A 24918-nucleotide genomic window follows, 5' to 3' on the forward strand; every position below is an offset into this window, starting at 1 on the left:
AAAAATATATAAACAAATGAACAAGGGAGGCCTCCAGCGATGAGGGGCCTCGCTGGGGACGCCCGTGCGCACGCTGTCATCCAGTTTACACCTGACAGCACCCACGGCTCGGAGCCCAGGGTCACTCCCTCCTCCTTAGGACACACGGCAAGTGTGGGGGACGACCCGGACCTGCAATTATCCGGGTTCGGAGTCTCAAATAAATTAAGCCCCAGACAAAGGCTAAACAGCAGACGGGAAGTTTTCTCACCTTGGGTCAAAAGGGTGAAATGGCATCAGCCGCTTGTTATGCTTTTTAGTCATCACAGTAACTTGTATTTTTTTATGTCTAACACCAATAAAAGATTTTTCCTTCTCCGAAGCTCCTCCGTGTTCATCCGTCCTAATATCTAGGCCTTGGCCTCCAAGTACGAAGCTGCAGCAATTCCCACCAGCCGCTAAAGCCCTACTTGTCCAAGACGGAAACGAGCCTTCCTCTTTAAGAAACTGATTCACGTGGCTGCTGTGTTGTGTGCGCTCAGCTGGGAGGTGGGTGTTTCCTGAAGAGCGCCACATAGGCTGTCTGGGAGGAAGGGGAGGAGCCAGCCGTCGGGATTGGTTAGGATGGTAAGGGGAGAAGGGGTCAGGGGCGGGGCAAATCTCGAGGAACTGGCTCGCCCAGGGACAGCTAGAGGAGGGGTGGGCCTCACTGCAGGGGATGGGGGTGGGGGGAGCGGGGGGGAGGGTAGTTAAGGAAGGGGCGGGTCCCCTAAGGAGGGGCGGGGCCCACGGGGGTAGGTGATCTGGGCCAACCCGTGAACCAGACGGGTGAGGGGCGGGGCCAAGCTGCGTGATTGACGCCCAAGGCCGGGCCACTGGGAGGCGGGGCCAAGGCTAGGGCCCGACTGAGACTGAGAGACGGGAGCGGCCAAGGAGCTTTACCTCAGCTGAGGAAGCAACAGCCGCCTCCGCCGCTGCCGCGGACCGACTCTACGGCCAGGCCGCTCGAGGTAAGTCCGGGTCTCAGGCCGGGGCGGAGCCGAGGGCTGGGGGAACTCGCAGGGCCTGGCGGTGTGGAAGGGCTCCGGGCCAGGGATCGAACTGGAGGAACTGCCTCCCGGGGTCTGCGCGGCCGCCGTCGTCCGCCCTCCCTTCCCCCCTCCCTACGGGCTCCGGGGCCGCTGCCGCATCGGCAGCGGAGGAAGAAAGCGCTTTAGGCCCGCCAAGGAGGCGGCGGCGGCGGTAGGCTGAGCACCGCGGGGACGTAGAAGAGACGGGCCCGGGCAAGGCCCGCACAACCACCGGGGCCCCTCCCCCTCCCAGACGTAGTTCAGCCGGACCCCCTCCCTCCAGCCCAGCCACAACTCGGCTTGGACGCCCCTCCCCCAGCCACAACTCAAACCAGACCCTCTCCGGCCCAACCACAACTTAGCCTGGACTGCCCTGACCCCCTTCTTCCTGCTCAGGCCCCCCTTCCGTCCCAGCCCACCACTACTCGGACTCCCCATCCCCTCCCCCATCTACAACTCAGCCCCGACTTCCCCAGTTCACGTACAGCTCCAGCTTTAACTCCTTCACAGAACTCAATCCTGCTTCCACCCTTCCCTCAGCTCGACAGCAACCCAGCCTCCCATTGCCCCGCAGCCTCTGCACTCCACCCACCCCCATTTCCTTGAGGTGCAATAGCTGCCCTTCAACACGCCCCCCCAGCCGTGACAGCCATAGCACCTCTTTCTCCACCGCCTACCACCCTCAGCCGCTCTCCAACCTCCCCTCCCCTCCTTCCATTTAAAGAATGAGCCTGACACTGAGCTCACAGCTCTCAGACCCCCCCAGTCTTACATGTCTGTTTTTATTTCAGTGGAATAGGTCCCTTAAAGCTCCCACCCAGAAGAAGGCATTTCTCCCTTAAAACGACAGTATAAACTGCAACGTGACACAGCAACAACTTTTTTTTACTGCCTTATTAATGTCCATATTTATATATATTTCTGTTATTTCAAGACTGACACACTTTGAGATGCTGGCCATCTCTAGCCAAAGGACCTCGGGTTCAGAGTTTGGGGAAGAATTAAGTTGAAGATCCTTGCCCTTCCTGTGAACTGTAACATTATATTTTCGAAATGCGTCCCCAGGGCTGTATCCACCACTTTCCTTTAAAGACAAAAACAAACTGCCTCGTTTGGAGAAAATGCTGAGTGACGGCGAGGGCTGACCCCAAGAGTCATTTCTCCTTAGTAGCCGGGGCTTTATCCTAGGGGACGAAGAACACTGGCTGTTCCTATAAAAAGGCAGAAGGGAAATGTGGTCTCTTAACCGAGGAAGGTTTGGGGGCGGTTGGTGTTGCTCCAGGGCTAGCTGAGACCCATCTGTGTGCTTTTCTGATTGTTCCTGGCTGCCTACCTAGCCCAGCCTTTCCTGCGGCTCTGCCCTCCTCCCCTCCCCCTTCGGCCTGAGCTGTGTGGCTGTATCCTAGCTCAGCTGTTTCCTGCCTGTATTTGTTGTGCTGTAGGAGGTCCCGGAGCCTCGTTCTCAAAACCTTACTCAGGCGTCTTTTGATTGGTTCCCGTGTAGTCACGTGCCTTGCAATCAGCTGTTTCCCAGGTCTCTTTGTATGGCGTCTGGTCCCGCAGCGCCCTGGCTCCGCTTTCTTCTGTAGTCGGCGGAGGGCGCTAGCAATCCTTTTTGCTTATCCGCAGTTCCTGCTGTTCGCTTGCTTCGGTGCCAAGCTGGCTGGCCAATATGGGCAGCCCGAGTGACAAATCTCTTTGGGGAGAGATTGGTAGGGGGCGTACCTGTGGTATACTAATCTATTTCTTGCTTATGTTGCAGTCTCTTTTCACTATAATTCTGGACAATTGTAGAAAGAACCAAGTAATGAGAATAATAGGAGCGCGTTTGCTTTATACGCAAATTAGTAAATTTAATTCCTCCCTTCTGGAATTTGCATTAATTTCCCTCGACGGGAAGATTTTAATCACTTGGGTGGGGAGAGTTTTCATTCTTTTCCCTTACAAACTTTTAAATATGAAACCTTCTTGCACAGCAGGTCACTTAAGAATTTTTTTTATTTCGTGTCTAATGAGATGACTTGCTGTTGAAACAACCTCGTTGTTGAGTAATAGGTTATTTGGTAACTTTGCGTAATTATCAGTGTTGAGTAACATTTGAGCAAAACAGACCAGGAATGATCATTTTCCAAACTAAATCCTGTGACATTTTGAGTTGGGCAGTATATTGTAGAGCTATGTGTCTATCTATAAACTTCTGCATATCTATGTGGCTATAGCTGTCTCTATATAGAATACATATATCTGTATACGTTACATAGTATATATGCATAACAAGTAGATATAACCACTGAGCGTGTGTGCACATAATGTATTCTATCTATAGAGATATATAATGATTATATATACATATATATCAACATAAATACAGCTCAAAGAGAAAAGGAATTTCAGAAGAAGATGTGGCAAAAGCAAAGGCCTAAAGTGCTTAATAAGAAGACTGAACTAGGAATGATGCTTTTTAAGTCAAAGATTGAATAGGTTGAGTGAGGCAGTTATACCTTGTCAGAAGTGTATCCTATAGGCAGTGAGAAATCATTGGAAGTCTTCCTTAAGACCTAGTCCATGGCAATCTCTGCCTTTTCTAAACTCTTAACAGCATTTATTGTTAACACCTCTCACTGTAAGGATTTTTGTTTTACTGCATTGGATTTCTTTCCCAACTGGAATGTAGACTCTGATGCAAGGACTATTCTCTGCAGGTAGCACTTAGGTGGTGAGTTAAGCAGTGAATTTTGCTACTTTATAGATTAAAAGACTGAGGCTTAGATTAAAGTGAAATTAAATGACTTGCTCACAGTAGTAAGCATAGAGTAATCATACAACCTAAATTTTGGAACCAGAACCTGAACCCATCTTTTGAGACAAAATCCAATGTATGTTAATTTTTTTTTCAAACATTTATTAAATAATATGTATAGGCACTCAGTTAGATGCTGGGGATATAAAATAAAAGAAATAGTCACTGTCCTCAAAAAGCCTACATTATTTTTGAAATAGGAACTATTCTTTCCACTGATTGAGTTACATGTAGCTTCTGTTTGGTGATCAGAGTTATTCAGCAGAGGATCAATGGAATGGAATTTTTAAAATATGGATCTGGGATCTCCTTAGTGTGGGTAGTCCCTGTACCAATGTCAGACACAATTCCATATCTTCTTTTCTTATGCAGTTCTCAGACACTTACGCTAAACTTTAAACTTAGTACACTGTGATATGTTTAAAACAGAAATGGTAAAATCAATGTGGTTCCACTGAAAATATTTTGATCCTGTTTAGATTTATCACCACAGGCTTGTTACCAGTTTTGCAGCAGTGTGATGGGGTTTTTTTTGGGGGGGGGGCCCCACAGGGATTTTCAAAAATTACCTATTTTGAAGGTCATGTGATCTTGCTTGACACGCAAGAATAATAAGTGTTTGAATTAAATCTGTGAAGTGAATATTCATACAGTGAAATGACATGTCACTGACAAAATAATCTGTTGGATTTCTTAGTACTTTGCCCTTAAATTTATTATGTGAGAAGGGACAAAGAATAAAGTTGGTAGATGAGAAAACAAAGGTTTTGTTAAGAGGAGCAGAAAAACAGGATGATTAATAGTAAAACTGAATCTAAGTGGTGGTTCCCAATCTAGTTTGATAATAATGACAAGATGTTTGCCTGTATGATTGTTTCCTGTTTGTTTCAGTGTCTAATTATGTGATGAAAGGTAAATAGCATTACTATCCAGGATTGGAAAGGTGCATAAAGTTATCTTGAATATCCTCTATCAAAAAGTTTTTTGTTTTTATTTTCATTTGCATAACACTTAATATTTAAAGCATGTTTGTGGAGTGAGAAGGTGGCTATATTAGCAGATAAAATTTGTAAACACCTGGAGGTCCCTCCAGAGCTTAGTCTGTACCTTAACTGTATCATGAACTTGTTATTTTAACACTTTTTCTTCCAGACAAACTGAATTATTGGCCAGTTTACCTCAAAAGACTTTTATTTATTTATTTTTGTTCCTGATAAACTCATCAGAGTGTGGTTGCAGTATGCATCATGACATGTGAATGATTATGAAATAACTTTACAGAAGGTGTTTCTTGGAGATTACAAACTCCAATTGATTATTTTGCTGACTCACTGAATTACATCATTAGTTCCTTTTCTAGTGTTGACTAAGATAAATGTATTTTGTAAATGTCATCAACATTGTTGAAACTACATTGATACTAGTTTGGAGATTTTTAAGGGAAAAAAAATCCTTCACAGGAAGGAATAAAAATTATTAGAACTATTTAAAAATAAAGCTGTTTTCTCCAGTTTTTCAGCTTTTACCAAAAGCAAAATAACAGTGGCATAGTATTACAAAAGAAATAGTACAAAGAAAGTTCTTTTTCCTTGAGTCTTTGAAATGTAGGTTGGATGAATATTTCTTACCAAAGAAAACAAACTATTCCATTGTTCTGGAAAATGACTTTTTGGATTAATGTTATTTTGGTTATTCGTATATGTGTTGTCCAAGTATAATCTTCCATAAACTTATATATACAAATTGACAAAATGAGATCTAATAATAGTAGCTAACATTTACATAACATCAACTATGAGTCAGGAACTGTGCTAGGCAGTTTATAAATATTATCTTGGTTGATCTACACTTCACTACCTTTGAGGTAGGTGCTATTATTATTCCCATCTTACAGGTAAGAAAATGAGGGAAATAGAGATTAAGTGATTTTTCCCAGGGTTACATAGCTAATAAGTGTCTAAAGCCAGTTTTGAATTCAGGTTTTCCCAATGCCAAACATAGTATTGTCTGCCTGGTGGCATCCTTAAATTGTTTTTTAAATAATATCAAATCTGTTTTAATCATACTTTAAAGAAAACATTCATGAATTTTGGTTAAGAAAACCTTGTAAAAGGAAATCTAGTGCTTTGATTGCATTTCAAAGGCCTTCTTAGGGACAATGCCTTATATCTGACTTTTCCTCACATCTGCTTGGACCAGATCAGGAGCAAACATAAATCTGAATTTGCTGAATTCTTTCCAGATTTACTGAATAAAAGATCAAAAAGCAATTTTATGACTGTAATTTAAAACATTAAAACCAGAAACTTAAAATTTTTAAAGTATACCTTAGCACATTGATGAGAGGTTTAAAACTGAACTGCTTTTAACATATATATTTAAAAGCCTGGATCACCAAATAAAAAAAATTTCAGAACAAACCGCCTTGAGCCTTTACTGTAGAATGCATAATTCTCCAGTGAATAAGACCTTCTCTTTTTGGGTACTACTGCTGCTTGGACTACTTGGACCAAGTTATTACAATATGATTAGTGATCTTTTCTGTGAGTAATTAAAAAATTGAAATGGGGCTAGTAGTTGTTCCAGGACTTGCTAAATCAACTAAAGGGATGCAGGTAATGACTATGGTCTTGTGATTGTTAAAGAACTGAGTCTGGAGGTGATTAAAGCTTTTTTCTTTAACTATAAATACCTCTTCTCTTTCCCAAACCCCAATATATACGTAGCAATCACAGCAGATAGTGGCCTGTTCAAATAAGTGTGATGAAATGAACTTCAAAACAAAAGGCTCTCAGGTGGCCATTTCTTTAGGCTCTTGGTAACTTTCTTTTGCCATAATGAGAAGTAATTGTCATACATTTAAAATAGGATTTTCAGTGACTTCTTTCTGTATGTCTCTCCCTCCGCCAGAGTCCATCATTTCTTGTAACAGTTTTTTAAATAACAAGATTTAAAAAAAAAACTATTTTAATGTACATGACAAATCTAACTTTATATGTTGTGTTCCATACCTGTGATCTCTCACTTCTGCAAAGGATCAGGCGAAAGTGTTTTATCATATCTCTGCATTGGAGTCAAGCTTAGTCATTAATTTCATAACATTCAGTTTCAAATTTTTAGTCCTTTTTCATTTGCATTGTTGCCTTTCTCCATATCATTTTCTTGGCTTTTTCCTGTAAGTCTGTCTATGCTTCTCCTGAATTATGTTAGTTGCTTCTTACAGCACAGTAATCTGTTGCATTAATGTACTACAAATTGTGTAGCCATTCTTCAATTGATAGTCATCTACTTTTTTCCCAGTTCTTTGCTACCGCAAAAATGTTGTCCTAAATGTTTTAGTGGGTATGGAGCCTTTCCTTTTGTCATTGACCTTCATGGAATATGACCAACAATAGAATCTTTGAATCAAAGAATATGGACATTTTAGTTAGTTTGCATGATTCCAATTGCATGATTCCAAATAATAGAGCAAATTAACTAATTTTTGCCAGCCTGCTTTGCCCTTTTCCCAGTAGTTCTTATCAAAAAGTTCTGTTCTTTTGCTCATATACAAACCCATGTGTTCTTTTTAATTTTATTGCCTTTGCTTCTCTTTTTCCAGATTGTCCTTCACTTCAGTATATTTTTACACCAAGTCTCCTTTTCTCTCTTGATGCTTCTTTGGGAGAGACTTTGAGGTTTCCTACTCTGCTCATTACTTCTAACATTTATTCCCTTCTAACTATATTCTTTTTTTACACCATTCTAGAATATCCTGTTCTGCTTCTGTGCTGTCTTGGGAGTCCACAGAGTTCTGTGTTTCCTCAGGCATTGGTTCAGTTTGCTTTGTCTTATAATATTTATTTGGAGACGTAATTATTTTTATTAGTCATCCTAATTTTAATATCTTTTCTATTTATCTTCTTCTGTTTTTTGTTTTCAATTACAGTACTTGGTGGTTTTAGCTTTTTCCTTATATTACCTTGCCATTTGCTTTTGAGCCCTCCTTCTTTGGTGATTGATTTCAGATACTGAGGAGTTTTCTTTTCCTCTGCTTCAGGCCCTGCTTTAAGCTCAGGGAGGAGTGAAGGGGATGAAGCAGACAGGACTGGCCTTAGCTGGATTTGAGACCCATTTTCCCATTTTCCTGCCCCAGTTCCATCTCTAGTTCCTGTCCCTCTCATCCTTGACTGAGCTTAACAATGTCTGCTGCCTTTTGCAGTGTTGGGAGGAGGGAAGGACATGTGTGTTCTGGGCAGTATCTGCAACTTTAGGGTTGTCTAATCTAGAGACTATGGAGGGAAAAAAAACCCAGAAAGAAGACTAATTTCCTTCCCCACCCTCCATTTATATCTCCTGCAGTATACCTTTCACTGTTTCGTTCTATGTTTTGTAGATGATCAGTTATTTAAAGGGCCTAGAAATAGGAGAGACCTACTTTATACATCCTGGCTCTTAACACCCACCAACTATGTAACCTTGGACAAGACTTGAAACTTTCCAACCCCATCCCCCTAATCTGACATACCTGCTCTATATTCCTATAAAATATTTTGTGATCCACTTAACCCTAGTCACCAAGCTTTTTAGTCAATCATTCATTTTAGTGGGGGAATAGAAGGCACAGCAGACATTTATTCTACATATTACTGTTTGCAACAAGAACACAATTCAGGAAGCAGGATGCTTTGATTTATTCTATGGTATGATTACTTGTCCCTTATTTTAAAGGGAGAGAAAAGATAGGATCAGGTTTGCAAAATCTTACCAGAGGGTGAGATCACCTTTTAGCAAGGTCTTCTATCCTTGTTATTTACATCCCCATTAACCCTTCTACCTATCTTTCCAACCTCTTTCTACATTATTCTCCACTTATACTTTATTGTCCAGTCAAACTTGCCTTCTCTCTTTTCTTCACATGGTACTCCATCTTTTCTCCGTGTTCTTACATTGGATGTCCCCTCCATGCTTGGAATATATTCCTTCCTTCCCTTCACCTCACAGAATCTCTTTAAGTCTTAGTTCAAGTGCTACCTTCTATATAAAGTCTTTTCTGATTTTCCCTCTTGTCAAAGTGCTAGTGCTCTCCCTTCCTAAATATCTTGAATTTATTTTTCATTTATTATATACATACACCCCTAGCGTCTTCTCGATAGAATTGTAAACTTCTTGGGAGCAAGGGATGTTTGTTTCTTTGTTTTTATATCTGTATCCCCAGTGCCTGGCACATAGGTTAAGGGATAGAAGCTATACATGTGACTTTATTGGCATAGGGAATTATTGAGGAAACTTTCTACTAGTGGAAGTCAGCATCTTTCTACAACTAAACTCTTAAAAGAGTTTCCTAGAGCACTTAGAGGTTAACTGACTTGCCCAGTCACATAGCTAGTATATGTGGGAGTCAGGACTTGAACCTGGGTCTGCTATGTGACTTTGTCTCTAACACATAGTAGGTAGTTAATAAATTCTTGATAATGATTGTCACTTTTCCTCCTCAGGTCATCCTGCTCTGCTCCTACCTTTCTAAATACCATTTACTTTTCAGTTTGTGAGGGTTGTCACTATAGCTGCTTCTATCTACAGTTTAGCTGGTGAGTTCTAGGCATGTCTCTCATCAAAGCTGGCAGCCATGTAACTCTTGTCCAATGTTCTCTGGATTCATCAAGTCGTATTGTAATCAATGATCAAGCCCATAGTAAGTTTCTTCTATCTGTTAGGTATTGTGCCAGGAATTAACAAAAATGAAATAGTCCTTAATCTCAAGGAGCTTAACTATTATCTGAGGAAAATATGTACTTATATAGAAAATAAATGCAAGATAATTCTGATGAACTGTACAAAGGAAGGCACTAGAGAAGCTGTGGTAGCTTGGACCATGGGGAAGGCCTTGCTTAGGAAATGGTGTGTTTGAGCTTAGCTCTGAAGGAAACTAGGGAATATGAGAGGTAGAAGTGATTCCAGAGGTGAATACCATGTGTGAAAAAACAAAAAGGTCAGTTCTGAAATTTCCGCAACACTCAGAGCAATTTGTCTACCCTTCTTCTGAGAATGTTCCTGAGTATCAGCACATTTAAGATCAGTTTCAGAATCTTCATAGTCCATGCTTTGAAAATGACTGACTTAATAACTGTAATTCATTTTTCTGGAAGAGACTTTCGAGATCATTATTAGTCAAATAGATATTTAGAGATTTATAAGCTACAGACCTTTAATAAATTTGAGCACTCTGCTCCCTTAATTGACTTCGTTGTCTTTACCTTTAGTGTGACATTTCTAGCCACCTGTATTGAACGTTCCCATTTAACTATCACTTCAAACTCATGGCCAAAATCAAACTTAACCATTTCTTAGCTCCCCCAGTGGATTTGCCTATTCTTGTCAGTAGTGCCATCATTCTTTCAAACTTTCATTTGAAACCTTGGGGTCCTCTTTGAGTCTTGTTTCACATCAGTTACCAAGGCCTGCTGATCTTTTTTTCCCCTCATTCATCCCAACTAACATCACCCAACTCATCACTCCTTGACTATTGCAATAGTTTTTTAACTGGTTCACTGCTGCCTGTTTCTTTAACTTTTACTTCATCCTGAACATGATGCCAGATTCATCTTTCTAAAACATCATTTTCTATGTTTCTTCTCTTTTTACCTTGCCTAGACAAAAAAGCTTAAACGCTTTAACTTGTTTTTAAGGCCTTCTACAATCTAAGTCTTATTTTTACATCCAGCCTTATTTCCCTCAACATTCATATGTGTTTCTCTTAACATGATTTCATCTTTCTGCTCATTCCCCAGCCATTGCTCACGTTCTTAACCCTATCTGGAATGCCTTTCTTCATACTCTACCATTAGCCATTTAGGCTAAGCCAAAGACTTAGCCTGCCTTACTGTACCTAACTGTGAAAAACCACCACAATTCATAATAATCTTTCCTTTTATATAGTATTAAATACCTATGTCATTGGTTCCCAGTCTTTGGTTTGAAGGAACCCCTTTTAATATCAAAATTCTTTGGTCACCTCCCCCCCACCCCAGACAAACACAGTAACAGTTGAAGTGTTATTTTCTGTTGATTAGGAAAATAAATGACAAAAAGCTAGAGTTCAAGTAACTCTTGAAAGAATTTGTATTTATTCACAACAGCATCAATCAAAAAAATATTTTTAGAAACCCATTGAAACATCAATTTGGGGGCTTACAAGGATCAAAATGACAGTTTTAGGTACAAGTCCAGGTTTTTGGAACCCTTTGATAAGTAACACAGCACCCTGGGTAGCTGGGAACCAGTAGCCAATATTGCTTATTTGGCACTTAGCAAGCATCCCTTTGTTTATTATTTTTATGTAGATTTTTATGTAGATACAGCTCTCCAGTAACATTGTAAATTACTTGAGAGGAGTGATCCTTACACCCTTCTATCCATTGTCCTCAGAATTTGTGTTTTGCACAAATTGTAGTCACTATACGTGTGATATCTCTATAGCTCATAAACCTTAATATGTGTTACCTATGTCAAGATGATTTATCATTGCTACTATTTGTTATTCCAGATCAGATATTTTTAAAACTTTATTAACAATGTCTGTCATTTGCTCCAATCTATAATGGAATCACCATCCATAGTTTAATGTCATGTCAAAGGCAAAATTTCTCCCTAGGAAATTTGATTTCTGATTTTGTAAATATTACATGAGAGTGTGAATGTGATATAGGAAGAATTATAGGATATCAAGAGAAAGAAAAGATAGGTTTTTTAAAAATAAATTTTTACTGATATCCTTTGTTGTTTGTATTACCTGGATTTCCTTTTTTTTATCCCTCCTCCTAGAGAACCATTTCTTATAGCAAAAATGTTTAAAAGCAAATTTTTAAAAATTCCTTAAAATTGGTCAACACATTGAGAAAATCTAATGTTATGTACCTGAGGAGTTAAGCGTCTGAAAAGGCACAAAATATCAGGGCGGGGGAAGTATCTTCACTTCTTTGGAGCTAAGTCTGTTCTTTACAATTTTGCAATATGCATTGTTACTTCTTTTCTTTTTGTGGGGGAGGGCGCGGCTTAGGGGGAAAGGGGAGATGAGGCATTCTGGGTTAAATGATTTGCCCAAGGCCCCCCAGCTAGTAAGTGTCAAATGTTTGAGCCTGTATTTGACCTCAGGCCCTCCTAATTCCAGGGCTGGTGCTCTGTTCTCTACACTGAGCTAACACTTGCATTGTTATTTCTTTCCATTTATCCTGTTTTGATCATTGTGTGTATTGTGTTCCTGGCCCTGCTTATTTCAGTTTGTGTTAGTTCATTTAAGTCTTTCCATGCTTCTCTGTATCCATCATGCTTGTGGTTGTTTAAAGCATGTGTGTATTCTGTTAAATTTACGTACCCACAGTTTGTTTAACCATCCCTCGGTTGATGGGCATCTCCTTTTGTTTCCAGTTCCTTACCACCACAAACTATAAATGTGTTGGTGGGTTTGGAGCATGTGTGTATGTGTGCGTGTAGAACCTCCTTGAAGTGAAGTAAAATCTGCATCAAAGAATATAATAATTTTAGTCACTTTATTTGCGTAATTCCAAATTGGAAAGGCACATACTAATTTCATACTAACCCTTGTATAAATTTTTCTTTAATATTCTCAAAACCTTGATAATGCCTTCTACAAATAATTAACTATTTCAGAGTGCTTTGTTATAATACTGATTTATCTTAAGGGTTAAATGCTATTCCCAGTGTGTAATATAATTACTGTAATGGCATATAACATTGCTCTTTCTCTTCCATACAGCAGTGTTAATGAGATTCTAATTATGTAAAAAGACTATGTGTTCTGTTTTAAGACATCCATGTTGTATATGTGAATTCATGGAATTGTATATTTCTAACATGCTACAGGAAAGTATAATCTTTTGAGCATTAAATTTGTTGTGTTCAAATAGTTCATGTATTTGTTTCAAAATAAGGAATGAAGGCCAAAACATTATAACAAGAAGGCCAAAAAAATAGACAGGAAAAAACCATAGACTCATGAAATGGTTTCTTATAGAAAGTCTTAGAGATCCAGGTGAAGTAATAAGAGGAATAAATGATATATCTTTAATCTCTGGTTGGGAATGATATAACAAGCTGTCTTCTCCAACTCTAGCAAAGCCCCCCATATGTGGACTCTAGTATAATAATCTCTGATGTCCTCTATGAAAAAGTAATGGCATTAAAGAAACAGACATGGGAAGAAAGAGTAGGTGAATGAAACAAAATATATAGAGAGGATGCTTGTGTTGGAGGTGATACAGATTTGAGGCCAGCGAAGGATTGATACATATGTCTACTTTCTGTTTATATAAAATCTGAGATTAATTTTCACATATATTAACATCTTTGATAAAGATATCAAATGGGAATAGGCAGTCTTTCATACATTATACTGTACAATAGAAATCTTACTATTATATAGTTAATTAAAGGATTCATTGAACAAAGATCCCACTATTATTTGATGATTATTTTATAAAATTAAAAAAGCATTGTTTTCATAACACACTCTCCTCCAGCAAAGGTGTCTTTTGTGCTTACGTTAAAATCAGACAAGATTCCCAGAATTGAACTGAATAGGAAGCGAGCTGTCTTTGGGAAGTTGTATGGTCTCTTTAATGAACTCAGACCTTGCTTTGCAAGAGAGGCCTGTCTTTGTATGATTATGAGGCACTGAGTACCTTGACTTTGAAAGAAGTAAAGCTTCCTGGTAATGTGAATTGTTGAGCATGAAGAGGTTATAACATATCACCAATGAATTATGCAAGAGAGGTGCTGTAAAGCTTATTAGATGTGGGAAGAAGATGAGGTGGGTCATATAGCAGGATTAATAACTGATAGCTTCTGTATTCCACTGATATTTACTCAGTATCAGCAGATCCAAAGGAAAGTCCTTAGCACTTTGAAAGAACTCCCTATGGAAGGTTTTTGGGGATGACAAAGATAAGAGTAACAAAAGATGAAAAGGTATGGGTGGCTTGTAATCTGTACCATTAGAGGAAGTGCCCACATTTCTAAGATGACATATCCATCAACATCAAAGTATTCCTTCATCCTTTATTTGAAAAAGTTAAATTCAGAAAGAAAGGGAACTATTCTTTCACTCACTAACTCTCTTATCCATAAATTCTGTGTATATTTTTAGTATGAAGGACAGAATTATGGAGTTAAAATTGTTATTAGTGCAGTTTTCTCCTTAGAGCACTTAAATGCTACAGTTATAGGTATGCTTGATACTGGTACTTAACTATCATGATTGCTCAAACATTGTAATAGATTACACAGTATTGGTTTTAAAGGAGTTAACATCTGGTTTGCACCATGCCTGCATAATGTTTAAAAAGAATTATTGGTTCCAGAATAGAATGGAGCTTTTTTTTCTAATGTATTTTTCCCCAGATTTTAATTTTACAACAAATTATTGTCAACCTGTGAATTCTAGACATTATCATAGTATCTTCAACATTTAAAATAACATTTATTTATTTTTTAAATAAAGGGTTTATGTTTAGAGTTTGACGTCACATATTTTCTAAATGAAAGCTGGAGTTTTTCCTTACGTGTACTTAAACATTCAAAAGTAATAAAAGAACTTAACTTTCATGACTTAATGATTTGCATATTTTCTTCTCACCTACAATATTAAGTGTAATGAATGCCCTAGTTTTGTGCATTTACTTTTGAGACTCTTAGGCTTTTCCAAGACCTTACATATGAATAGAATTATCAAATAAGAATGAATTATTATTGTTAGGGAGTATATGTGACCCCTTCTCAGCTTTATCTTTACTATTAAATGCAAACTCCTTGTCGGTGTCACTCATGGGCAATGTTTTTACTTCAGGCACTACGAAGAATTTGTATTATTGTGTAGTGAATTTGTGTTATTGTATAGTTCAGATTTATAATCCAGGTTTCATTATTTCTCTTGTCACTTTTAATATTCCAGCCTTTTCTTGTAGGCAGCTAAATGGCACAGTGGAAAGACTACTGTCCTGAAATTGGGAGGCCTGAGTTCAATTGAGACCTAAGACACTTAATAGCTAGGTAACCTTGGGTCATTGCCTCATTTTGCCTTACCTGTAACTACTTATGTGGCTGTTGTTAGGATCAAATAAGATACTTGTAAAGCATTTACCTCAGTACCTGAAACACAGTAGACATTGTAGAATCTTAGGCTATGCATCTTTTCCAAGCCCCTTTGTTTGACCTTTTCCACTTTTGCCTCTGTGCCTTTTCTTGATCTGGACCACAGATCTGAACCACCTTTTCTATACTCTTTCCCTCATCTTTTCTACTAATGTTATCTGCTTTGCAAATAGTAAAAACTTACATCTGTAATGCTTTATAATTATGAAAGCACTTTTTAATCCATTATCTTATTTGAACCTCGCAACTCCCATAGGAGGTTGGTAGTACAAGTGGCATCCGTATTTTAAAAATGTAGAAAATGCGATGAAAGCTAAATACCTTGCTAGAAGATCATACAGCTATTTAAGTAGTAAAGTTAATATTTGATTCGGATCCTCTGCGTTACTGTTTAGTGTGATCTTTTTATTAGAACAAGGAAATTCCACTTCTGTATCCTATCTTTTCCAGATTAAAGGCGATAAATAACAATCCTCTCCTTCTTCCCACCACCTACATTGCCTGAGCATCAAACCATATCTGTTTCCATCATTTTTTGCCACTAAAATGCTATGTTTAATTATATATTTGGTGTTCACTTTTCTTGTATTCGATGGCTATTCTATGTCTTTAGATAGTAGAATCTATGTTAGAAGTAACTATATTGCTTCTAGCAGAGTAGATTTCTGATAAATGTGGTTGATGGTTGTAGTACATCTCTTCTTTTTACTCTCAGGTTTTTAGAGCTTGAAATAAACAACAGATAAAAATGGGCAGAATTTTTCTTGACCATATTGGTGGGACTCGGCTGTTCTCCTGTGCAAACTGTGATACAATCTTGACCAACCGCTCAGAACTCATCTCTACTCGCTTCACAGGAGCTACTGGAAGAGCTTTTCTTTTCAACAAGGTGGGTAAAAAAACAAATGTATGTTTATGTTCTGTAACAGTACCTGTCCTGCCTCTGTATTCCTGTGTTGAAGATCATAGGAAAGGTTTTTCTTTGGTAACCCCTTCTTTCCTTATTCTTTGGGTTATAACTTTAAAGCAGAAAGGAACTTTACAGGTCATATGTCATTGTGACCAGTCCTCTCAGTTTTCTCAATGAGGAAACTGAGGCACAGAGCAGTTAAGTGACAGCCCAGAGAAATTAAGTGACTTACAGTGAGTGTCTGAGGGAAGGATGTGAACAGATCTTTCTGACTTCAAGTCCAGTACTCTCTGCATTATGCAACACTACACATTTATGTTTGATTGCCTTAAGTAGTTAGGATTTTAAAACCTATAATTTACAGAAAACAATTTGAAGTAATGCCAACTCTGTTAGAGCCATTCGAAATGATTGATATAAGCCCAACAGCAAGAGATAGAAAGAGAAATCCCATTTAAAGCTAGGGTAGACACTATAAAATATTTGGGAGCCTACCTGCCAAAACAGATCCAGGGACTATATGAACACAATTACAAGACACTTTTCACACAAATAAAGTCAGATCTAAGTAAGTGGAAAAACACCAGTTGCTTGAGGGTAGGCTGAGCCAATATAATAAAAATGACAATTCTTCCTTAATTTATTTATTTATTTATTTAGCACCATACCAATCAAACTATCAGATAATTATTTTCTAGAGCTGGAAAAAATAATATCACAATTCATGTGGAAGAACAAAAGGTCCAGAATATCAAGGGAACTAATGAAAAGAAATACTAGGGAAGGTGGCCTACCTTTACCAGATCTCAAATTGTATTATAAAGCAGCAATTATCAAAAGCACTTAGTACTGGCTAAGAAACAGAAGGATAGACAAGTGGAGTAGACTAGGTACTCAAGACACAGTAGACAATGAATATAACAATCCACTGTTTGATAAACCCAAGGACCCCAGCTTCTGGGATAAGAACTCACTGTTTGACAAAAATTGCTGGGAAAGCTGGATAAAAATGGTGGAAACTAGGCATAGACCAATGCCTGACACTGTACCCAAGAATAAAGTCCAAATGGGTTCGTGATCTAGGAATAAAGAGTGATACTATAAATAAATTAGTGGAGCAAGGAATAGTATATTTATCAGATTTATGGAGAAGGGAAGAATTTTTGACTAAAGAAGAGATAGAAAGCATTTTGAAGTGCAAAATGGATAATTTTGGTTACATTAAACTGAAAAGTTTTTGCACAGTCAAATCCAGTGCAACCAAGATTAGGAGGGAAGCAGAAAACTGGGAAAGAATTTTTGCAACTAGTGTCTGTGATAAAGGTCTCATTTCTAAAATATATAGAGAACTGAGTCAGATGTATAAGAATACAAGTCATTCCCTAATTGATAAATGGTCAAAGGATATGAACAGGCAGTTTTCAGAGGAAGAAATTAAAGATATCTATAGTCATATGAAAAAATTCTCTAAATCACTCTTGATTAGAGAGATGTAAATCAAAACAACTCTGAGACACCACATCACACCTATCAAATTGGCTAACGTGACAGAACAGGAAGATGATAAATGTTGGAGAGGATGTGGGAGAGTTGGAACACTAATTCATCGTTAGTGGAGCTGTGAGTGGATCCAACCGTTCTGGAGAGCAATTTGGAACTATGCCCAAAGGGCTACAAAAATGTGCATACCCTTTAACCCAGCAATATAGCTTCTAGGACTGTATCCCCAGGATATCATAAAAATAGGAAAGGATTCCACATATACAAAAGTATTTATAGCAGCACTCTTTGTGGTGGCCAAAAACTGGAAATCAAAGGGATGCCCATCAACTGGGGAATGACTGAGGAAGTTGTGGTATATGAATGTAATGGAATACTATTACACTATAAGAAATGATGAACATGAAGACTTCAGAGAGGCCTGGAAAGACTTCTATGATTTGATGCTGAGCAAAAGGAGCAGAACCAGGAAGAACTTTGTACGCAGCAACAACCACAGTGTGGGAGAGTTTTTTCTGGTAGACTTGGAACTTCTTTGCAATTCAAGGACTTAAAAAATTCCCATTGGTCTTTTAAGGCAAAATGCCTTCCACATCCAGAGAAAGAACTATGGAATTCAATCGCACATTGTAGCAGATCGTTTTCTTTTGTATTACGTTTTGGTTTGTTATATGATTTCTCTCAATCATTTTAATTCTTCTATATAACATAACTATGGTGAAAACGTATGTGTAGAACCTATATAAAATTGTATGCCATCTCAGGGAAGGAGGGGGAAGGTAGGGAGGAGGAAGAGGAAGGGAGGAAAAGGAAAAATCTAGGATGTGTGGTAGTGATTGTGGAACACTAAAAATAAAAAATGAAATGATTGATACTTGGTTGGGAGCTAACCTCATTATCAGAACCGCAAAAAAAGTCACCTATAGAATGCTAGTCTCACATAGACAGTGAACAGTTCCCCACAGAGAGATAGTTATAACTTTTATCATGGGATTTAGAGTTGGGAAATGAATTTAAATCTCATGTAATCTAGCCCCCTCATTTTACAGATGAAGAAACTGAGGCTAAAGATTTGTCCATAGGTATTAACTAGCAATGACAGGATTTCAGCCCAGTCCTTTGACTATAAGTCTAGTGCTCCTTCCACTGTAATATAGTACCAAGGATCAGACTTTGAACCAAGGAAATGTATAAGTGATTTGTCTCTCCTGCCCTGTCAGTCTATAGTTATTAGCAGCTATCTTATTCCATGTCTATAATGAGCATTAAGGAATCTCCGCTTTAAAAATGTGAACTAAACACAAACCTTGGGAAAGCTGTTTTAGAAACCAAAACAAACAATTGTGATTAGGCTCTAATTATCATCCAATGAGTGATTATAAGTGGGCCAACAAAAGTAAGAAAGAGATGATCTTTTAATTTCCTTTATTTTGTAGCTAAGGGTAAAGAAGCCCATTTTGGGCCTATGATTTAATCTTTGTCATCGATCTATCCTATTTTAGATCAGTGGGAGCAAGTAACAGTTTCCATTCTGTTTCATTAGTACTTCGAGTTTCTTGTTAGAAAATTCTTATCTGTGGTAAAAATTTGTACTTAAAATGATATACATTTAGAGTTGAAAGGACTTCAAAAGTCATCTAGTCAAATCTATACTTGAAGTAAATATTCACAAATACATACCTACCCTCTTCTTGTGTGCCTCTACTGACTATCCCCTGAGGCACTTCATTCCACTTTTGGATAGCTCTCATTATTGCCAGAGTAGTTTCTGACTGTTGGGCCTAAATCTAATTTTATGTACCTTTCACCCTTTTTCCCCAGTACTCTGGTTTTGGGATGGAGTTATCTATCTAATCCCTCAACCACATGACAGCCCTTCTAAGATTTGAAGACAACAGTCATATATCCCTTGTCCCCCACCCTTCTCTTCCCCAGCCTAAATATCTCTAGCTCTTTTTAATTCAGCTTTCCAGTTAGCTGCAAGTTCAACTGGTGGCGACCCCAATAATAGATTACTGATTATATTACATAATATTCTGATAACATACTGATTATATTTTATGGTATAACCTTTTTAGCCTAGAAAAAGCACAGGAAAAAGACTTATGTAAACTGAAATATTTTAGTGTAGAGTAGCAAGTTTACTGTATTCTCATATACGGTACTTTTACCATTCACCTGCAGCAACAGAATTGTTGAACAATAATATTAACATATTGCAAGTTAAAATTTAATTTATGAAGATGCTACTGTTTTACCTTTACCTAAGTACCTAAAAATCCTTTTCAGGGTTTTATTTCCCAGCATTTTTGTCAGTTTATCTGTATCTGACTTAAATATCTGTTGAAGGCTTTCTTTTCTTAGACTGTTAGGACAACTCTAATCAGTTTTATAATATCTTCAGGATGAGTACTGAGCATAAAAGGTTTTTCTTGTTATAATTTTATTTATATAATCACTTCTACAGTGGCCATGGATATGCAATATGATTTCTTCTCTTCATTCTTTAGCATTACCAAAAAATGCATTTTTAAGGTTTTTTCAGTAATTGGTCCCAGTCAGTCATTAAGCATTTATTAAATACTTGCTATATCATAGTCATGGTGCTTTTCCAAACTCTCCAAGAGACTTCCTTTCTTCCTTTTATATCAAGAGTCTCCAGCCAAATTGATTAACCTAAGTCCATCATCAACACTGATATATCCTTCTCCTGGTAATTGTTTTGAATTTCAAACAGTGAGCTATAGACAACCACTCTCTCACTCTAGTGACCCATTAGTATCTTCTACACTTTCATCAGTAGATTTCAGGTTAGGTCTGTAGCACCTTCTTACTATGCGCACACACAAAAAAAAGTTGGATGGCCCTGACTTTGAGCCACATTTTGACCTGAATTATTATTTGGCACTGAAATATGATTTCTTTTTCATTGGAAGGTGAGTTCAGTATTAAAGATAGTAAGTAAACAAAGAATATCCACGCTAGCATTCAACTGTCTAAATTTGGAATGATGACTTTACCTAAGGCCAGGATGAAAAAATTACAGCTTAGCTGAAAAAAAAAAAGTTTGAAGATGAATATCTAGCAGCAGTGCTATGTAGTAGACACTTGAAATACTCATTGACTTGTTCTCCTTATTGTGGAAATTATCTGTCTTTAACTTAATTTAAAATGAGTTCTACACATTTGAGGGGTAACGGTATAAGGGATAGAGAGCTGGCCTTGAAATTAGGAAGACCTCGGTTCAAGTTCCACCTGTGACTTACTGACTTTATGATCCTATACAAATAATTTAACCTTTTGGTGCTGTAGACAATTTCCTCAGACTTTTAGATTTCTGAGGTGCCAAACCTGCCTTGATTGGAGTTTCCTATACCAATGAAATCATAGATCTAGTTAATCCTACATGTTCATCTGCCTCAGCATCCAAAAGCTGGCATTTTTCAGAGCATATCTGTTCGCTAATAATTGCCTTTATCACGATTGCTGTAACTTAGAATTCATCCCCTTTTCTCTTTTCACAGCTTACCATCACCTCTCACCTGGGCTATTGCAATAGGTTCCTAACTGATATCCCTGCCTTGATGTCCCCTTTCAAACTCACCCCACAACTTAGTTGCTTAAATTGATATTCTCTCCCAATAAGTTTCAGGTTCTTTCTTGGATCACATGCAAACTTCTCCTTTTAGCATTTAAAGAGTTTCACAATCTCATTCCATCCTTCCTTTTCAGGTTTATACACTCTACAGTCCAATCACATTAACCTACTTGCTGTCCCTCACACATAGTATTCTATTTTCTGTATCCCTGCCATTGCAGACTTTCTCTCATGTCTAGAATGTTTACTCTCTCTCCCTCTTCTGCTCCATCTCTCTCTTTCTTGCTTATCCTCTGCTTCTTAGAATCTGTAACTTCCATCAAAATAGAGTAGCAAGGTGTTGCAGTGCATAGAGCCCAGGGCCTGAAGTCAAGAAGACCTGAATTCAAATCCAGCCTTAGTCATGTACAAGCTGTGTGACCTTGGGCAGATCACTTAACCCTGTTTGCTTTAGTTTCCTCATTTGTAAAATAAGCTGAAGAAGGAAATGGCACACCATTGCAGTATCTTTGCCAAGAAAATTCCAAAGGAGATCACAGAGAATGGGATACAACTCAAAAAGGACCGAGTCTTCTATCAAAATATAATTCAGGCAGCCCCTCCTTCCTACATGAGACTTTCTTAATTTCCTTCCTCCCCCATTACCTTGTATTTATCTTTAATATTTTAATATATATTTTATCTACCTGTTTTCTCCTAACAAAATGTAAGCTTCTTAAGGACAGAAATTCTTTTAGTTTTTGGTATATAGGTACTTAACAAATGCTTTTTGGTTGCTCAGTTAAGATAATGAGAAGTCATGTGTCACAGTTGATAGAGGAAGAAACAGCTTAGAAGTCAGGAAAATCTGAATTTACATTCTGCTCCTAAGCCATACTAGTTGTAACCTTGAGAATCTATAGCAATGGAGCAAGTTTCCTACACTTGAAAGTGCCCTATCCTGATGAAATTACAGGTCTGGACCAAAACAAAACCAGGAAAAAAAATGTTTCCAATTACTAAGTGGTTGTATTAGTGCCATTTCATCTGTTCCCATGCAATGTTTTCAGTCAGATTATGGACAGCCCTACTGCCCCCCTTGCCCAAGAGCTTTAACCAGATTAGTTATAGATTTTTCTTATTGTTAAATTTAAAAATAAGAAGCTCTTATTTCTCTTAAGTCTTGTCATTTATATCTCTTCATACCCAGTATTTTGTGCTACCCTACATGAAAATTTGGTGTGTTGGCATGCAAGTGCTGACCATGTAACAGTCCTGGGCTTGGCAACAAATGATATTCATTTATTTCTTTGAAAACGTTTTCTTTCTTAGGTAGTTAACCTTCAGTACAGTGAAGTTCAGGATCGGGTTATGCTCACTGGACGCCACATGGTTCGAGATGTAAGCTGCAAAAACTGCAACAGCAAACTTGGCTGGATCTATGAGTTTGCCACGGAAGACAGCCAGCGTTATAAGGAAGGCCGAGTGATTCTGGAGCGGGCTCTTGTCCGAGAAAGCGAGGGCTTTGAAGAGCATGTACCCTCTGATAACTCTTGAAGAGAAAAAGCTTGCCGTCTTTTCCCAGGTCTCCTTCACTGAAACAAAAAAAAAAATCTACTTACATACACTGTCACCTTAGCATCAGAGTCGGATTCATGAACTGTGGAACAAGAGGTGGAGAGAATTGGAGGTGGAACCTTTCTTTTTTTTTAACTTTATATTTTCCATCCAACAGCTGTGTGTAGAGGGAGTATTATGCAGATGCCATTATCTTTTTTTTTTCCTTTTCTCTTATGTTTTACATCTTTAAGCTAAATAGTGTATCTGCAGCTATATGGTGGGTTGAAAGGGAAAACAAATCTGGGCTAATAGAGTGAAATCAGTGTTTTTTAGTGTGAACTTTGGAGGTAAAATAGAAGTCAAGTATGGTTTTTAAGCTTCTTTGGGGGACTTAATTTTAATTTAAAAAAAAAAAACCCAGTTATTTCACCTGATTTGCTAGCTTCAGATAAGAGATCCGAATTTGTGACCAGCGCTAAAGGTTCAGTGTTAGTGTGGCTCGTGCTGGCCATTGTGCCATATTCTTGTGGGGGTTGAACAGTAGCACAGAGCCCATTCTTCCTTGTCAGTCTTGGCCCAAAGGCGTTACCATTGCTAGTTACTTGTCACCACATACTTGGTGTTGATTGGAAACTTTTCAGAAATGGGGCAGAACTGCTTGGTTGTCCTTTTTTCCATGTAACTTAAGCATAATAATATAAATAAAGAAATAGTTGGATGTTTCTGGTCCTGTGTTGCTTTAACCATCAAAATTATAAATGATAAGAATTTGATAAGTAATGATTGCAATAGTGAATGTTTTTCTTTTCATCTCTATTCCAGATTCACTAAATGTAAGAGGTTACTGCAATCTGTTTAAACTATTCTATTTTTAAACCCACAGTGTTGTAGTTAGGAGGGAAAAAAACAGTTGAGCAAAATGTCAGTGTGCATCCATGCAGAAAGCATATAATTTGCATCTGTTTAAAAGAAAGGGAGACAACAGAACAGCTTGTCTTCCAATACTGCGTCACACAGGGGTTTGGTGCATGCCTCATGTGTGTATGATCTTTCTGACAGGCTTTTACATCCTGGTACTCGGGCCAGCCAAACAGATTCATTCTTTGTGATTAATCCCTACCAGGAATTCAGCAATTCAAATCAAAAACTACAATTAGTCCCTCTATAAAGAGGGACTAGAAGTTTAACTCAGGGTGTTTGTCCACATTTCCTGACATTGGAAAGTTCCCATGAAATTTGCAGTTATACTTGAATTATTGGCCCTCATTCCTTCCACACGCTCCAGTTTTTCTGCTGGTCAAATAGAGGCCACTAAAAAAACTTATTTGAATGCACTATCCACACATGTCATGGTTTTCTAGATCTGTCTGATTAGAAAGAAGACTCTGACCTGGTCAAACCTTCAATCTTCAGCAGCCATCTCTGCGTGCTAGACATTGAAAACATCTGCTAGGCTTGGTTAGGACCATGTTCTTTCTTGTCTGCTCTCCAGCTTCTTAGTTAGATAAATGTCTCCTGTTAACCAGAGACAATGTTGTAATTGAATTAAGATGCACAGAAAGATACCTTCACCAAGGAAACCCTTGGCTTATTTGCATATTGATCTTTTGACAGATTCATAGTGGCATGTTTTGCCTGCAGCACTCTGTATGTTTGCTGTTACAATAAAGTATGTTTTGTCCTGTATTGTCTCAGCACTGTTTACTACTTTCCAGTGTGTCTTGGATTTCTTCATTAGATTTGAGGAAGGGGAGGTGCCAGCATTGTATGTAGAGTTGTATGGGGTAGCATTGAGGGGAAGCAGTATGATATAATGGGGAAAAACTCTGAGTCAGAGTACCTGAGTTAAGTTCCTACCTTAAATTTTTACTCCACTGATCTTTGACAAGTCACGCAACCTCCCTATCTTGCAGCCTCCCCTATAAAATGTGGGAAGATGGTCTCTGAGGTCTCTTCCAGCCCTAGTTCTATAATCCCTGTGATTCTTTCTACTGCTACTCCTTAAGCACTGTTCCTGGCCCTGGGGTAAATAGAGGGAGATAACTCAACTTTTGCGTGCCCCCATCATAATAAATTATGTTAGTACAATGCAATATATATTTTTTTCTTCACAATAAACCCACAGACTAGATAGTATGACTATTACCCCCCATTGCTTTACAGATGAGGAAATATTCAAAGATGACTTTTATTGCTTTACATGTTAACTTATTCTTTGAGTATCAGTCAAGTAGTATTTATTAAGTGTCTTCTATTTTAGAGGCTTAAGTGCTGAGGATACAAAGAAAGGCAAAAGGTAGCCCCTGATTTCAATGAGCTTACAGTTTAATGGGGGAAATATCAACCTAATAACTATGTACAAACACAATTTATA

At 38.2% G+C, this 24918-nt stretch overlaps 1 protein-coding gene across 1 annotated transcript; it reads left to right on the forward strand.

Annotated features, from left to right (window-relative positions):
* The first annotated feature begins 780 nt into the window (after nt 1–780).
* Nucleotides 781–24230, forward strand: YPEL5 (yippee like 5). The gene is made up of 3 exons (XM_072634101.1): nt 781–989; nt 15713–15886; nt 22317–24230. Exons 2-3 carry the CDS (start codon nt 15746–15748, stop codon nt 22539–22541), a joined length of 366 nt encoding a protein of 121 aa, XP_072490202.1. The 5' UTR covers nt 781–989; nt 15713–15745; the 3' UTR covers nt 22542–24230.
* Nucleotides 24231–24918: the final 688 nt, after the last annotated feature.

The sequence above is a fragment of the Notamacropus eugenii genome, chromosome 1 (assembly GCF_028372415.1).
Source record: "Notamacropus eugenii isolate mMacEug1 chromosome 1, mMacEug1.pri_v2, whole genome shotgun sequence".
NCBI classification, from domain to species: Eukaryota; Metazoa; Chordata; class Mammalia; order Diprotodontia; family Macropodidae; genus Notamacropus; species Notamacropus eugenii.